Source organism: Phaenicophaeus curvirostris, chromosome 2 (assembly GCF_032191515.1).
Source record: "Phaenicophaeus curvirostris isolate KB17595 chromosome 2, BPBGC_Pcur_1.0, whole genome shotgun sequence".
Lineage (NCBI taxonomy): Eukaryota > Metazoa > Chordata > Aves > Cuculiformes > Cuculidae > Phaenicophaeus > Phaenicophaeus curvirostris.
The window spans coordinates 52,460,049-52,477,392 of record NC_091393.1 but is presented as its reverse complement, the minus strand read 5'-3'; the positions used below and the strand labels follow the sequence as shown (position 1 = coordinate 52,477,392).

General features: G+C 39.7%; 1 protein-coding gene across 8 annotated transcripts in view; it reads left to right on the top strand.

Moving 5' to 3' along the window:
* Positions 1–17,344, top strand: part of ARID1B (AT-rich interaction domain 1B) — a 336,986-nt gene that overhangs the window by 310,788 nt on the left and 8,854 nt on the right. For all 8 annotated transcript variants that reach the window (XM_069852077.1, XM_069852076.1, XM_069852071.1 and 5 more), the window contains 5 exons: positions 2,430–2,634; positions 9,909–10,047; positions 11,405–11,577; positions 13,193–13,343; positions 15,972–16,068. In XM_069852077.1, coding sequence (XP_069708178.1) covers positions 2,430–2,634; positions 9,909–10,047; positions 11,405–11,577; positions 13,193–13,343; positions 15,972–16,068 — 765 coding nt within the window. The remainder of the gene's footprint in view (positions 1–2,429; positions 2,635–9,908; positions 10,048–11,404; positions 11,578–13,192; positions 13,344–15,971; positions 16,069–17,344) is intronic.

The window sequence follows — 17,344 nt, the reverse complement described above, 5'->3', positions numbered from 1 at the left end:
AGATAAGGTTTTAAACACAGCTATATTGCTAAATATGTATAAGCAATATTTAATATAAAATATTTAATATTTAAATAGATACAATTTTACACTAACTACAAAATCTGAGCTCAAAAATAGGGCAAAACAATTAGATCCTTATAGTGAGAGCACATTTTGTTAGCTCAAGAAACAAATGTCCAGCATTGGTTAGTAGTACTTTTAATGCTGTTTTTAATGGTATACCTCACGACATAGGATTTGACTACTGAATTACATCATTGGCCCCTCAAGTCCAGGGAATTTAGCTGTTCCTGTTATTAAATGAAGGCAGAGAAACCTAATGTACTTAACCTTGCCAGTTGTTAAATGCTCTATATGGGTAAGCTATGTTTTCCTGACATTTTTAGAGATCAGCTCATGCCCCTCAGCATCATAAAGATTTGATTACTTTTAGCTTAGAAACTTTATTACAGGTAAATTGTATCATGCAGCTGCTCTGCTTCAAATAGTGTGATTGTGCCCGTAGTATGGCTCTTAGCATCAAAAATTAAGCAAGATGTGGGGCAGATGGGGTATTCTAGAGAGTCATTCATGTTTGCTTACTAAGGAAATTTATTTTATTTTGGGACACTTAGTGCTGATTTGCAGTGACAGACATTATGTGTTGCCAAAGAATAGGTGCTGTTCACTTAGACTGATTTTTGAAAGAGCCTGAGTTACAAATGTACATGCTTCAGTACTGGTAAAAAATGATGGTTAAAGGCTACTGATTTTGCCGGTGTGCTCACAGGAATGATCACCATGTTTATCTGGATACTGAGAGGTGCAGAGCTTCGCTTGCTGAGGTTTATTTAAATGCAACTGTGCGATGCTTTCGTTGAAAAGCTGCAGCTTTTGGAGTGCTCCAACTGCTGCACTCCACGTCTCCCGATTCTGCCCAAGAGTAGCAAGCAGTAGAGCTGTGCAGCAGCGCTGCATATTCTCCATCTCAATAGTTGCAGTTGATGGGGTCCCAACACGAACAGACCAGCTGTTGATAGTCTTGTTTTAAATGCCTGGGCATTTAGACATGAATGTTTCTGTTTGCTTCGTGCAATGTGTTCATTGTGCACTGCTTAGCTGTAAGTCAGTAGGCACAAAAGGCTGTGCAACTGGATTTCAAGTCACAACAGGGGCAATTTATGAAAATCTTGTCTCCTTTAACTCCTGGGTTCCTGCAGGATGTACCAGGGAAATAAAAAGACTTCACATAGTCATGCATTAATGCTCTCCTCAAAAGATCTTTGCTGACTGGCAGCGGTTAAGGTGTTATTAAACACTGAGAGAAACGTAACAAATGTTTCCTTTGCTGGCACACAAGCTTAGGAACAGTATGGCTAATGATAACCTTTGCGACTGTACAAGTTAAGTTGGAGTCATTAAAATCTCGGGTCTCAGGGCAAGTAGCAGCCTTTGTGGTGTGCAAGAATCAGGATTCTTCCCCAGCAAAAGTTGAGACACTCAGACATTTAAAGCTCATTTAGTTCAGTGCTGCTTTCTCTCCTTGGCTCATACCTAGCAATTGCACAACTGGTTGAATGAACTTTGGGGCATCAGATATTGCGGCAAAAATACTGGCTGCGGTAAGTGATGCAGCTGAGCAAGCCAGTGGCATCATCCAGGATGACAAATGAACTTCACTGTTATTATGGGTCAGCTGTGTTTGAGGAACTCATGAACAGAGTCTTTCAATATTCTCAGCTTTACTCTGCAAACAAGTGAAGTTGTGTAGTCAGCACTGCAATACAGAGTATTGCTGGACTAGCCCTGTGTGTTTGAAGTCTGCCTTAATTAATTAAGGAGCCTTGCTTCACTCTGCCTCCTATCTAGCCAAAGGATCATTGATCTGTCCCTGCAAGATGCCCTGAAGTGAAAGGACTTGAATCAGGAATTATAGCCTGAACAGTTTGATAGCTGGTGACTGTTTTGGAGAAAAAATTATTTTTCATATCAATCATCAAAACACTTAAATTGCAGAATAACGTTGTTATTGCTTTCTAAATTAGTTTTTAGAAGCTGCTTTTTAATTAGGATGAGGTGGGTGCAGGTGGGTGTCGGAGAGGGGGAGGATGAGCATAAACGTGCTTGGAGATGGATTGCTAACTGAAGAGCATAGGCCTGGGAAGAGTACAAGGCATTTAAAAGATGCACCATGCAGAAGACTCTCCACAAGCAAAGCCTTTTATGTAGCTATCAGCAGGTTCCTTAATAGCTTTATAACTGTAAATGCTGTCTATGCATTACTGTGTGTGGGAGTAATGAGCATTAGTTAAAAGAGGAAAATAAAAAAAGTAAACCGAGACATTAAGACATTAAGTGGTTTTTTTTTTCCTTTTTTCTTTATTTGTCTCCTGACTGAAACAAACCACGTTGCTGCAAACCAATGATTCTGCCTTTTATTTTGCTAGGTTAATAAAAACAAAAAGTGGCGTGAGCTGGCAACCACCTTGAACGTTGGCACCTCGAGCAGCGCAGCCAGCTCCCTGAAAAAACAATACATTCAGTACCTGTTTGCCTTCGAGTGCAAGATTGAGCGAGGGGAGGAGCCCCCTCCAGAAGTCTTCAGCACTGGAGATACTAAGAAACAACCTAAGATTCAGCCGCCATCTCCTGGTAAGTCAAAAAAACTGCAGCCTCTTACACAACCATTTTTTTTTAGTGCAAAAGATACTGGGTTGCAGTTTACGTTTTTAGAAGCAGGTCTTGCTAATGCTGGACAAAGGATGAGTTTACATATGTTATTGGCATCCTGTGTTCAAACTTGGAGCTAACTCTTGAGTCAAGTCAGATTTAACTCTGAGGGACCATCCGCAGTCACGTGTCTGGTTTGTCATTGCTTGCTCTAACCCATAAAGACGTGTGTGCCAGCATACCCTTAGTATTCAGAGTTAGGTTGGCATAGTGAAAAGAACGGCATTCTGCACTGATGGGCTTGCGCTGTAAGACAGGAGGCAGCCAGTACTAAAGGGAACGTCCTTTTGTCTAAAGATCAGATTCTGGTACTTGCTCTGGCAAGCTATTCAAGCTAACAAGTTTGTTGCTATGACTCTGAAGCTGCATTTTCAACACAATTGTTGGTCAGTAAAGCTTCAGTTGGAGTAAGGATGGCAGATGCTGAACTGATCAGTGAGTCTCAGATGGTTGCTCTGAAACAGCTCGTTCTGAATGTGTGGCAGATGGAGAGTGTTGAGGGTACGGTGTTTCCCTTGTAGGGAAACTGCCAGATCTCATAGTTTGGAGTCACGCTCTCCATCCTTTTGTTGCTAATCCTGTATGTCAGATAAGTCGTTAGCATCACTGTCTCTGTCTTCTTGTCTGAAAGACTGGACCTGGAAATGCTTGATTTTGGCAGTTCTTTTTGCAGGTACAGTGTGGTGTTTGAAACCACACTGTTTTCTTTCTAAATTAATTCAGTTTGAGAGTATCAAGACTGGATAGTCATGAGCAATATTCAAGGCAGGAATATTCTTTAACTGTGGCATTTTAAGTACATAGGAAAATATGCAGTAAGTATTAGTCTGTGTTGACTTCTGGATTACCCATGGAAGATGAAATATTTCCTTTGATTTGCTCGTTATTAGGCTTTTCTGGCCAACAAAATAATTTTTTTATTCCAACCTTCACAATTACTGTTATACCATCTTCTTTAATTGGCAAGAGAATATAACTCCTGCAATGTTGACAGCAGTTTCCTGCATTAGAAGGCAGTAGTTCTGTTAGTGCATTTCACTGGTTGAAAATAGGAAGTGAGGCAAGTCAGGGACCCAGCAACCTCTCCAGGCAGTTTGGAGGCTGCATGGCTCCAGTTTAAGAATTCATATTATGGATACCTGAAAACTGCAAAGACCTTTATAATCAAATAATACAGTTCTAGCTTTTACAAGATCGTTTGTTATGATAGCACTTTGTCAATACAGAAAAAGATTAAGGTAATAAGGCTTAAATCTTTTTCAGCCTCATGTATTCAGTGTAAGGATTTTGAGGAGTGTTTGATTAAAATCTTTCTACATGCATCTCTCTGTGTTATAACTTAAATATTTCCTTCACCTTGTTAACATCTAGGGTTATCAGGTACCCCAGTGCTGATTATTAAATGGAGGATAACTAGGCAAGTTTAGAAGATGAGGGGAAAAAATACTTGGTACTAGAAGTGAAGTGAAGCCTATAGTCTGAATGTTTATCTGTCTGAAAAGAGCATAGAGTGTCCTCAATGTGCACCACTGCTAAAAATAAATGATACTGGATGTACCTGTCGGCTGGTAAGGAGAGCTGAAACTGTTAAGGAGGAGATTCATCTGTTTCTAAAACTAAACAGCAGTATTAAAAATGAAAGAGTATTTTCTTTGCTGTCTCCTCCCTTACCCCTCTCCGTCCAACATTGCTCTCAGTAGTTGGTTTGGGGATGATCACCGTAAATTGGCTGAATTTTTAGTTGAATAATCATTATTTAAATATGTAAACCTGAAACAAAGTAACAGAAATGTCAGAGGTACCATTTTCAGAGGGTCCTTTTGCATCATGGCGCTACAGATGAAAATGGCGAAGTCCAAGTTTAAATTTATCATAACATTCAAGCAAGCTGTCTGTGAGGAGAACTGAAACTGTTTTTCTAAAATAAAAACACAGCAGGGCATAGAGACTAGAAGAGGGGGAAGGAAGCAAAGATCTCAAGGTTTGTTTTGTTGGCAAGAAAAGAGCTCGTGTCACTGAATGGACTGCACTTCTGTACGGAGAAAGGCTTTCCCAGTGTGTATCAGCTTTAGTACATGAAATCCCGCTGAGGTATAGATGCTGCAGAGAGTACAAGCCTGTTCTCTTTAATAGTCAGCTTTTTTTCTTGCTCCTTTTCCTTTAGTATATACCAACATTAACATTTTAACTGCACAAAAGAAGTAGAGTTTTAGATGTGCTTTAGATAATCTGTTACTCGCTGGCATTCACAGGGAACATGAGCCCAATACAACAAGAAACAGTAGCCTCCAAAGGTCCTTGCTTTAACCATTAGCCTCTGTTGTGCAGTTAGCTCAGTGTGGGCAGAGCCACTTTGAAGCCAAATCCATTTGCAGAAAACTAGTTAGAGTATTAGGGCTGAAGTTAATTCTGATAAAAAAGCAGGGAGACTTCTCTCAGGGAGGAAGTTGTTATTTTCTCCACTTCTAACCAGCTGATGCTATGAAATCAGGGTCACAAGATTTTAAAAATCAGGTCATCTTCATAAAACTTTTTAAATATTTCTTATAAGTATATAAAGGTAATGCATATAAGAAAGCATGTATAGTATACAGGGACTGGCAACCTTCTTGTTACAGAGAAGAATTCAATTCCTGTATAGATGTAGTTCCCAGGTAGATGCTATTCAAGGTGGGAGTACGGTGACACGCAGTTCAGAGCAAATAAGTTGTTGCAGTTGTCCTGCATCCAAGGAGTGATTATGTGACTGCGTCTCAGATGACCTTTGGAATTCAATCATAGAGAGAATGTTAGGAAACACTAGAACAACCATAGTGATGAGATTCCCATAGAGGAACTTGATCAAGGAAAGGATGCAATGCACAAGTCAAATTTCTGGGGTGCCAGGCAGTGGTCTGTGTCCATTTGCTTGTAGCACTGCACTTAGGATTTTCCCAACAATTCTGCTTTTTACATCATCATTAATAAGGTAAATAGTATGTAAAGGAATGAATAATGTAGTACTCTGTACAGTGCGATTCAGGATAGTGTCAGCAATTACAAAAAGTTGAAAAAGCTGGTTGGCTTTTTTCAGTAGAGGTTTGCACAGTAAACAAGGTGTTAGGGGTAGAATTACCTGCCTATTTTAATAAACATTCTGGCTTTATACTACTGTCAGAACCTCTTCTGTTCCTTCCTAAAACTCACAGGGAGGGATAGGGGCCTGAATGTGTTTTAGTATGGCTTGCACTGCTCTGAGGCTGTGCAGATTGGAGACATACATGTGGTAGGTCGAGGCCTTTGTATCACAGCTGAAATCAGACAGGGTTGGATCGTGCCATCAGCAGTGAAGACCAGCAGTAGATGTTTGATGACAGGCTAGCTATTAGAGGACCCCAACTGGCCTTATGTCCCAATTGTTGTGTCTATGCCAAGGTCTATGTCAACCTTTGACTGCTTTTTTGCTGCATAGACAATCCCTCATAGAGAGAGAAAGGCACTGCAGGTCTTCATAAGCATCCTTCCAGGACTCAAGTGCTTTCCAGAAGTAGGTGCAAAGACAAAAGGCTCTTCCTGTCATGCGTATCTGATAGTTTTGACCAAAGTATGCACAAATCATGTGGTGAGTCCTAAACTTAAAGTAATTTGGGGAACAACTGTGATAAGGGGTAACGGGTGCCAGAGAACAGATTTCAAAAAAGCATCAGTGTGAAGGAGTTCTATTCCATTGCTTTACTCTGGCACTGTAAATTCTTTGCTGCAGAATGCCGCTGTGTATGCATGACTCAAAATTACAGACTGAGCAGTTTATCCTACACTTAATGAACAGGATGGCCACAGTCATATAGCTGAGGATGTTTCTGAGAACACTCAGCAGCTGGCCCTGATGTCAATGGAGATTTCATTACAGCAAACCTGGAAAATTGTGTTGGAAAGAGGAAGCAGAGCACACAGAGTTCTCTGTTTCCTTGGCAGCAGAGGAACAAGCCATGGGGAGAGGGATGGTGGGGGGTATGCGACACACCACCGCACGACACAGCCATTCAGTGAGTGCGTCTGTAACCGAACCCATCCGTCTCTGCTGGCGGGTGGCTGACTGAAGTGCTATTATTAGCAGGCAGGTGATGTCATGGAGTGTGTCATGAGGCCAGCCGGGGAATCCCCACGGAAGACCGATGGGTGAGGAGTCAGGAGGGGTGGATGGGGAGACAGGCAGAGGTGCCCCGACGCTTGCACCCACCCGGGGGGACGCCCGACATGGTCAGTGGCCTCCAGCCCAGCTGAACTGGGGTACTGGGTTCATGCTGTGCAAATTATCTGCCCAGCGTGGCGGCTGGCTGCACGCTCTGAAGTATGTGAATGTACTTAACCTTCAGTAACCTTTCCATTGTTTACTTTAGAGTATACATTTGTAGCTTCTGGCAAAAGGTAGGGATATCCTAGAGAGCATGTCAGGCCTCATATTAATGGAGTTTCAAGAGGTTGTTTGGGTTTTTTTTATCCTGAAGGGAAAGAAACGCTATTAAGAGAAAGATTTTGTTTTGTTTTTTAACTTCATGCTTCTGTTCTGGTAAATGAAGGGTCTTTCCTCAAAGCAGTATTTGCTGCCACGCAGTCTTTGCAAGGAAAAAGCCGTACCGGTGTTATAATTCTGCTGAGGATAACGTGTGCCGATGAGTAACTGTGGAAGAGTTAGTAGGACCTCACCTTTTCTCACTGACAAAGATGTTCAGTTTATTTCATTTTGGATGGATTGCCTACTGTTAAAAGCATATTCTTACAAATCTGTTATGACACTTGAAAGACAAGTGTTCCTTAGATGTGGATGTGAGATGAAGAATTCAGTAGCTGTGTACACAGAGGTTTTTTCCTGGTCATCCCCAAGTCAGCTGCAGATTCATGCAAGCAGAGATTACGTATTCTAAAGAACACTGTTGTTTGTCTTCCTTCTTAGTTCTTTGTTTAATACTGAAGCTTACGAAGGACTTTGAAAGATCTGGTTTCTATTTCAGGATGTCCACAATCAAAATTAAATATATATCATAATAAAAGCCCCGCAAGGATAGATTTAAGATTTTTAGCTTAGCAACTGTAAAATTTAAGGTGAAACATGAAAAATGAATATGGTACTTTCTTACGGAGAAGAGGGTTGTTTTCATATTCTTTAACTAGAAAATATTGCTAAGTAGCAATGTATGTAAAATGTATATGTGAGAGAGTATGTGCATGCAGGCACCTGTGTGCACGTGCTATATCCAAAACCTGTTTAAAGTATATGGCTTTAATGCAAAGTCAAGTGCTCAAAGGTTAGGAATTGCCAAAAGTGAGATATAATCTTTGCAACCAAGCAATGAATGTGTAGCAGCTATATATATTCTACATATAAACAGGTATTTCTCACAAATTTATTTGACCAAATCAGAATAAACACCAGAACAGCAGGAGTAGTTTCCTTGTCACAGGCACATCTGCCTGTGACACCAAGTCTCCTCTTCAAAAAATTAAGAGACCATTGATGCTATGTTTTAAAAAGGTAACCAAATATATACCTGGCTTGGAAGACTCACATAAAAATATTTTTCTTCAACAACAGAAGCGGACCATAGATTTTCTTAAACTTTTTTTGAACCTCATTACTATGTGAGCATAATCCAAACACGCCTCAGAAAGCTGAGGACAAGAATTATGTGGTCTATACAATGTTGAACTATGTATGCACTGTCTACTGAGATTGATTTCCAGGTAGTGGAACAAGTGTTGCAGATATAAATTAAACATATAAAAAAAGGTGTTCAGTTAAAAATGAGTCAAAAATCATGAATGTCATAGGATTCTGAGTCAATTATAAACTACTCTGTCTTCTTTCACATACAGAAGAAAAGCCCATACTGCTTGTTCCAGTTTTCTGTCTAACAGTAATTTATAAGGTTTTGCTAATTGGTTGTTGAATGTAGATAGTCAGGTACTATAAAATGATTACATGACAGTTCATAAACAAGAAGGACCTCCTAAGACAAAACCATGTCTTTCTGAGTCTGTTAAATAGATTTGTGATTTTTTTCTGTCGGTATTTTTTTTTCCAAATTGCATCTAAAGATTTGAATAATACAAGTTCTCCGTGACTAGGATTTCTGCTGCAAGGCCGATCAGATCCAAGGCTCTGTCATTGTTACTAATTCCCACTTTCCACCTTCTAAATGGAAAATTACTACCTCAGATCTTTGCAGTTGAGGGGTGTTCCTCCTCAGTAGCTATATGATATTACTAAGTTCAGTATCTGCCTTAAAAGACTGGTCTGGATGTATTTTATCATTAGCGTATATGATGTATTCATTTAATGCCCTTATTACTGCTCAGTCTCATTGGAATAGAACAGTATCGCTTTTCTGTGCTTGTTGTCATTTCAAGAATGCAGCTATTCACCACATTAGGGAGGACAGTAGTGCAGGTGCTCTCTTGTTTTCTGAGATCTCAACATAGACATTTTTGTAATTGAAATAGTTGCTTTGCGGAATTGACCTGATATTGTTACATATGCTCTACAATGACCCTAACTACATTTTGCTAAGGTGCCCATTGCTACTTTTTACAATTTTATTAGGAGTGTTAGCTGTAGCCTTCTGTTCAAATGCTACTTTCAGGGATGACATTCTTATCCCAGATGGCCTGTTGCATTTCCTTTGCCGTGGTGTCTCAAAGATGGCACAGGGTTGCAGTGTGCCCCTAATCGTTTGCCATGTTTCACCATGGAAATGCCTGCCTTTTAGTGGCAGATGAAATAATGAATTGATAATAATAGAGCAGTTCAAATATATGAGGAAAAGCTTCTGACTGGAATTTGCCTTATAAATGTATGTGTTGTGATAGTGATTATATAAAGAAGTTGTGCCAAAGAACAACCTTCATATACACTGTTGTAAACTGCAGACAATTAACTTTGTATCTCTGACCTCTGATTTAAATGATCCTTCATCTAGATGATTTCTATTCATGTTGCTTCAGGCGGCAGATTAAATTCATGGTTCTAGGAAAGATGATGGCTATTAGTGTGGAGCGTATCCTGATCTCAGAGGATTTTGAGGAAGTTATAAAGTACTGAGATGTGTGGTATAAGCAGACTTGTCAGGGAAAGAACCAGTTTATCTCCTTGATTATTATGATTTCCACTAGAATTTCGCTACTACCTTTTAATATTTCCCTTTTCTTTAATTTCCCAGCTAATTCTGGTTCCTTGCAAGGCCCACAGACTCCACAGTCTACTGGTAGTAATTCCATGACAGAAGTGCCAGGCGATTTGAAGCCCCCAACACCAGCATCAACACCTCATGGACAGATGACACCTATGCAGGGTGGCAGGTATGAAAAGGGCTTGGCTTCCTTTTTTTTGCTGGACTGTCATTCTACAACAGTTGAAGCCAGTCTTTCCCTTTCGAGCTGCTCAGACACTCATCGCATTATGTGGTGAACCAGTCAAAGCCTTAAAAGCAGTGTAAAATTATTTCTTTTGGGAGAAAAGACAGGGAAAGAGAGAAAGGAGTAGGAGAGCACTAGTTTTTAAACACCAGAGAAGGATTAGACGAGCACCAGTGCAAAGGGGAGAATGTGAATATGTAAAGAGTGAGGAGGGAGGTGGAACCCAGCAACACCAACTTAGAACCAAACCTTCCTTTCCTTGCTTGCCCTGTCCTCCTCATGTATATATATCCTGACATTTGTGCTCAGGAAGGAAGAATGCATGGTTTTAAGGTGTTACCTAAATTTGTATTATGAGAAGGCTATATAATACCAGTAGTCAAGATAGCAGAGGATTCAACTGGATGGACCAAGAGATGCCTTTCAGTTCTTTGTCCTGTAAGTCACATAAACCAGCTTAATCTGAAGTGAAGTCTTCTCACCATTCATTAAGGAGTCATAGCCCACTGAAGTCCAGGAAAGAAGTTCTTGTTGACTTCAGCAGGAACGTAGCTGAGCTCTGAACCATGTACCGAGTCACTGCAAACTTAAGGTAGTTTGGTTCTTTTTTTCTCCATTTGTAATACTGCAGAAAGGATAGCAAGAACCTTTTTAATCATCTTTAATTTAGATTGAGTTTCCTTTCACTGTTAAAACTAATGCATTAAGAATAAATCTGATAGTTATGAGGAGAAACTCCAATTTCCAAGCCAAATTTTTAAAGGCTTTAGAATAAAGCTGGCTGCAACCATAAAGGTTAGTGCCTACCCACAACAGCAAATGGTCTTTGGGAGGTAAATCAAGTGTTGATGTTTAGTTTTTTCTCTAGTCGGAGAGCAATTGGGTGCTTGGTAAATTTGAAAGGTAATAAATATGAAACTGATAAAAAGTAATACTACTTTGACACAGCATATAATTAACCTGTGGAGCTCACTGCCCTGGGGTAGCGAGGCAAACAACATAGTGAAATTTCAGAAGGGTTTAGGCTTTCATATGAGTAATAGCAACATACACAGTTGAATTAGATTAAAATCTAATCTAACCCTGATCTTTAAGGTAAGTAGCCAGATAAGCTTGGGGAAAAGAATGGGTAGATTTTTTAATAACTGTCTGTTTTGAAAGTTTTTTGCATCTTCCTCAGATGTACTGTGCACTGATCGCTGCCACAGCATCTCGGTCTGCCTCTATTACAGTCCAGTCTGTTTTCTCAATTCTTGTGAATACGTAATGATACCAATGCCTGCTTTTTCTTATCTGCTAGAAACAGCGCAGTTAGTGTGCATGATCCCTTTTCTGACGTCAGTGATTCAGCATTCCCGAAGAGAAACTCCATGACGCCAAATACACCGTACCAGCAGGGAATAAACATGCCAGATATGATGGGAAGGATGCCATATGAGCCGAATAAAGATCCTTTTGGTGGAATGAGAAAAGGTATTTTCTTTGTGGGAACTTATTCCCTACTTCTTTGTAATCGAGATGTTCTAGTCATCAGAATGAGCTTTTGTACTTTGTTGATTTTGCCGTTGGTACAATACTATCGTTGTAGCAAAAGGAGAGGTGCAGTGCAGTTGTGTTTCGTTTTGGTCTGGTCATACTTTCTCCTCTCAGAGTCACACTGTTTGAGTTAGCAGAATCCTAAAAATGCGTGTAGGAATAAATTTCAAGAATTGGCATAAATTCATAGGGTGAAATTTTGTGCAACACCTTATGTTTCTAGAAGGTGCTCAGCTTTTCTGCAAACCATGTGCTGGACTTCAGTGTTAGAATGCAAAGCAGTGAAGCAACAGACCTGGTTGTAGTAAGGCTGAACTGGGAATTCACCATGCAGAACTGAACTACTCTCCTAGTGCTCTCTGTCTCAGTTTACATATTTTTCAGAATAGGAAAGCTAATTTTTTTCTCACTTGGACAGCCCTGACAAAAGGTAATAAACACACTCTAAGTTTGTTTATTTTTAGAGAGCAAAAATTAAAATTAATGTCAAACCTGACTTGCAGATGGTTTTGTGGATATTGTAAAATGTGCTTAAAATGAATCAATCTTGTCTTGTATATAGCAAAGTGAGGGGAAAGAACACAAGTAGAGCTCAAAATGGCTGCTAAGAGAAGAGCAGATGGAAGAGATAAAATTAAGAAAGTGGAAACTGAAAGTTAGCAAAGGGCTGAATGGGAAAAAAAGGTCCAGAAATCAGGGGAAGAAAGTTATATGATGAAGTGGGGAGGTGCTTTTAAAAAGAGAGTTAATCTAATCTAATGTGATTTTTTTAAATCCTTCCCTTTAAATCCTTTTGCCTGGGCTGTGGACATTTTGCATAACACAGCTGGAGGATGGGAGAACCCTCTCCGCCTTAGATTCGCTTTAGGTTTTATGGCCATGTGAGATTAAGTGGGTTTGTTGCGCTTTGTTGTACATTTCATACTCATCCTGTTGAAACAAAAATGCCTCTGTTCAGTATCTACTATGAGGAACTAAATGATAGAGTCTCTTCCTCTGTTTGCTTGTGGGTTTATATCCAATAAGAGCAGTCAATGTGCCTTTTCTTGGACCTGTAGAATATGCCCGTCCTGCTTGAGAAGCTACATTAGGATGCAGTATAATTTGCATAACTATATTATAGTGTACATGTGTGTATAGGGGCTTTATGGGGAAAAGAAGAGCCTGATTCTGACAGCATGGTAATCCAGACTGTGAGATTTGCTTTCATGTGTTCTGTGAGGTTTATGTTTGCATTCATATTTAGCATCTGTGAAGAGAACAAGAGTGAGTTCATCTTCAGCTATGAAGACCACAGGGCAGAAGCTGCCTGGTGCCTGATGAGTGTAGGCTGATATTACTTTCCTCGCTTGCAGCTCCTTAATATTATAACCATCATCTTGGTAGTGTGCTGCTTCATGTGTTTTTGTCAGACCCTGGAGAGCTTGTCTGACACCAGCTAATTCTCCTTGGCAGTGTTGGGGATCTGAACATTATTTTAAAATACATCGTTTAATAGGAAGGTATCTTCAAACACCCAGAATACTATATTTAATTTCCCTTACTGTTGCAGTGCCTGGAAGCAATGAGCCTTTCATGACCCCTGGACAAATGCCTAACAGTGGAATACAAGATATGTATAACCAGAGTCCATCTGGAGCAATGTCCAACATGAGCATGAGCCAGCGACAGCAGTTCTCTTATGGAAGTGGCTATGACAGGAGGTGAGTCATCTTCAGGAAAAAGCAAAGCCCATTAGTGAAAATTATCCTTTCTCTCCCCGTCTCATTTTCACACTGCACATTACAGAGAATATAGCAGCCTACATTTCCTACAACACTGTACTAAATCACTGAGAGTCAAACCACTGGTAATGACTGAGTCTAGCTGTTCACAGAAATTAATAAGGAGGAATTGTCACACCTTAGAAGTCACTCAAGCTGCAGCATATCAGCGTGTGGGTGTGTTTGACAGCTGCCTTCACCTGGCAGCTAGGCTGGGCTTTGGTGGCATGAAGTACCACTTGAGTTAGTCTTCTGGCCATGTTTTCGCTTAAACAGTTGTTGCTGCGCTTTTTAAGAAAAACAAAATGTCCCTAAATATGTCTGGTTTGTGGTCTGTTAGTGAATTGCCTTTGGAGAGTCTGGAATCTCGTCTGAGCTGTAGGGCCATTAGTCTTGCAGTGTGTCCATGAAGACCCTTGTAAATTTGTCTTTCAGCTATGTACACAAAATAAATTCGGTCCTCTTTTGTTTAATCCAGGAAAGGCTTTAGGGAAAAAAAAAATCAGTAAAATCACTGATGTCTAAGCATTGGTATAGCAGGCAGAATGGTTGAGAAATGTTTGGATTATGTTAGTACTCCATAGGTCTTGCAGCTCTAGCTGTGTCGCTAGCTTTCACTTGTATTAGGCTGTGTACTTCAGCATCATTTTTCTTTTCTGATGGTAGCCAAAGTGGTGCAATGTGGATTTTTTAAGTGTAACAGTGGAGTAGTTTTCAGTCAGTATTTTGAAGTAGTAGATGTGTACAGCAACACAAGTGTGATCATATTGGTCTACAGGTCATGTTGCTGGAGAGTCAGTGAGAGTAAGTTCCAGTAGAAGGTGATAAGTCAAGAGAATCTTTTCTCCGAGGGGTCTTTTGTTTTATTTTGTTGGCACTTTTAGAGAATAAGTGCTTTTTACAGAATGAGGTTTCCTTTGTCATTTTTTAGGTCAGATCATGGGCTGGGTCGTGAAGGCAGTATGGGACCACCTGGTCAAAGCAACATGGTGCCTTCAAACAGTGACCCAAGCATGTACTCTCCTAATCGTTACCCTGGCCAGCAAAGGTGAACACTGATTTCTCTGTTTGTAATACCTGCAACAACTAGCTAATGAGTGGTAGCAGCCTCTGTGAGAGCACATAGACAGAATATGTGGCCTCTTGGTGCGTTACTGTTGTTTTGTTTGTTCTTATTTAGGCTTTTACAGTTGGTTCAGTTTCTTGAGGTGGGCAGAGGCTTGGCTGAATCAGTTGACTTTGGGTAACCATAGAATCAGAGATGCTAGAAAACAAGTACACATCTTGCTTTATGTATCTTCATGCCAACACCAAATTAAATATGTTTTATATGCCCAAGTTCTCCACAACAGAATTAAATGACAACGATTCTGAAGCTTCCACAATTTCACCTGGCTTGTGGTTATCCTGTGGCTAGCAAATTGAACATTTAGGAAGTGTTCCCTTATGTTTTACATGTACCTTTGCTCAGTTTTATGTCATTGCATGTACCATCTTGGACAGCTGTAGACAATTCCTGTCAGTTATACTGTTCTTTTAATGGGCACTACGTAGTTCCTCTTCATCCATGTCATAATTTTAGGAGATACTGAACAGCTATTGCTTTCACTCTGTTCAACTCTCAAAAAATGTGAATTTTCTAAGCCTTTGGAGAAATTTGGCCCTATTATTTCTTCTAACATGTAAGGTTCCCCAGTTCTATGTTTCTCTGACTCTCCCTGATATATTACTTCCATAACTATACTTGAGTTGTAGATATGTTCTCACTGGTAGCATACAGAGAGGAATTACTGACATATTGATCTGCAGTACAGTGTTATTTATCAGTCTTAATACTTTCCAAGTACTTCATTTCAGCAACCTAAATTTCATTCAGATGTGCTAAAAATATTGCAGTTACACTGTAGTGCTGCACAGAGGTCTTAAAGGCAGCAGGTAAGTTTCCAAATGCAACACAACTCAGCCTCATGTCTATATGCTTCATTATGTACCTTTAATTAAAAATTACATGAACATTAGCAAAATTATGAATACTATTTTTACTCAGTAATGTTGTATTTAAATGCTACATATTGTAATGATGTGTGTACTCACTTTCTGTCACTGTCATCAGACTAATCATGATTTCACTTTACATTAGGAGTTAACAAATTATTATATTCTTAAATAATCCAGAAAGTAGCTTGCTTGCAGACTGGCTTCTTAAAACATAAGTATTTTGACTTCCAACCTTTGTACATCAGACACTTTTCCACCTAAGATGGGTTTCCAGCAGCTGCCCTTCGTATCTCTTTGCTGACCTTACCCTGCTCCTATTCCTGACTGCTACCTCTAAATCTGTTGCCTCTTCACTGCTCCTCCTTTCTTCTATCTGCTTTATCTCCTTCCTTCAATACCAGCTCCAGCAGAGCTTACTACCTCAGGCTCAGGACCATAGCACACTGTACCTTCACCTTGTTTCCAAACAGCAGGTATCTTCAAGCCACAAGATCGTCAGAGCCCTTTACTTTTCCTGGTGGCCTGGAAATTCCAGCAGCACTAAGTGTTGATTTGAATGCTTCATTTTAGGCATGAACCATATGGGCAGCAGTATCCAGGACAAGGACCTCCCTCAGGACAGCCACCATATGGAGGACATCAACCTGGAATGTATCCACAGCAGCAGGTAGGAGAGGGGAAAAAATATATTAATAACATCTGTTTCATAAATGTCGCCCCAAAATTTTGTATACATTCAAAAATTTGTTTATACAATATATGTCTTTTGGCACAGAGCAGCACTGTAGCTCTGGTCAAAATCACAGCCCATACAGATAAGCAATGTATATGTAGCTACAGGGAAATGTGTTTATTACATTGGAAGAGTGTAAATTTTAACAGATGTTTTGTGGTTCTGGATGTTTATCAAGTGATTTTCCCATCTAATAACCAGCAGACTGGGAAAGTATAATTCATAGGCTAGTAAAGCGATGTTGCTTCAGTTCCAGAAACAAATAGGAAAGCTGCTTGGTTGGCAGGTTGAAGGGCCTTAACTTAATGTCACACAGCCAAGCAAATCCAACAGGAAACAGGAAAAAAGTAAAATGTGCAGCATTGAGTTGCTTAGAATGCTGTGGTGGGTCATATGAGACACTATCTTTAATAGAGGTCAGACGACACATTCCCCATATGCTGTCTTTAGTAATAATACAGAACAAATATATGGGAAAGAACATTCTTAGTGTTAAAAATAGCTTAAACGTTCGTACATTCCAGTCTCCCTCACTGTGTAATAACTTTGAAAGTACAAATTATATTAATTAAGAAGATTTTTTTTGTTAGGTGTACCATTAATACTTTGTGGGCAAAACCCCATTTTATAATTCAATAGCAAAACTCCACTAACTTCAACAGGATCAGAGTTTCATCCTGCATGATATTGACTCATTTCTAGCCATACAATAATTGAAGTTGAAGTTAGCTTCCAAAATAGAAAATATTTCCTCATAATATAAAAACTAAAATGTAAGCTAGTTTTCAGCTAGTCCTTTTCAGTTTGGGGTAGAGCTTTACTAGGAGATTGGGGGGGGGCCCGGGACACGACCTAGAAGAGAAGATCTTGGGTTGCACTCCTTTGAAAATGTATATCAATTTCAATTTCCAAATCTCTTGCTTATCTGATTGGTTCTGTAAAGTAGCATAATCAAAGAAATTTTTGTTGGTTTTATTTGATGAGCACATACTTGCAGTCCAGGTGATTTAGTGGGGAAATTGAAAAGTTATATAACAGAATAATTTGTGGTATTCCATGCTAAAATATGCGGGGAGTATATTAACTACATGTTCATTTAAGTAAGGAGACAGCTAGAATTTTTAAAAATATATATTTGGCCCTGTCTTTAGTGCTGTTTACATGCTTTGTACGGTGACTCTTGAAAGCAAAATGCATTAATGCAAAAAAG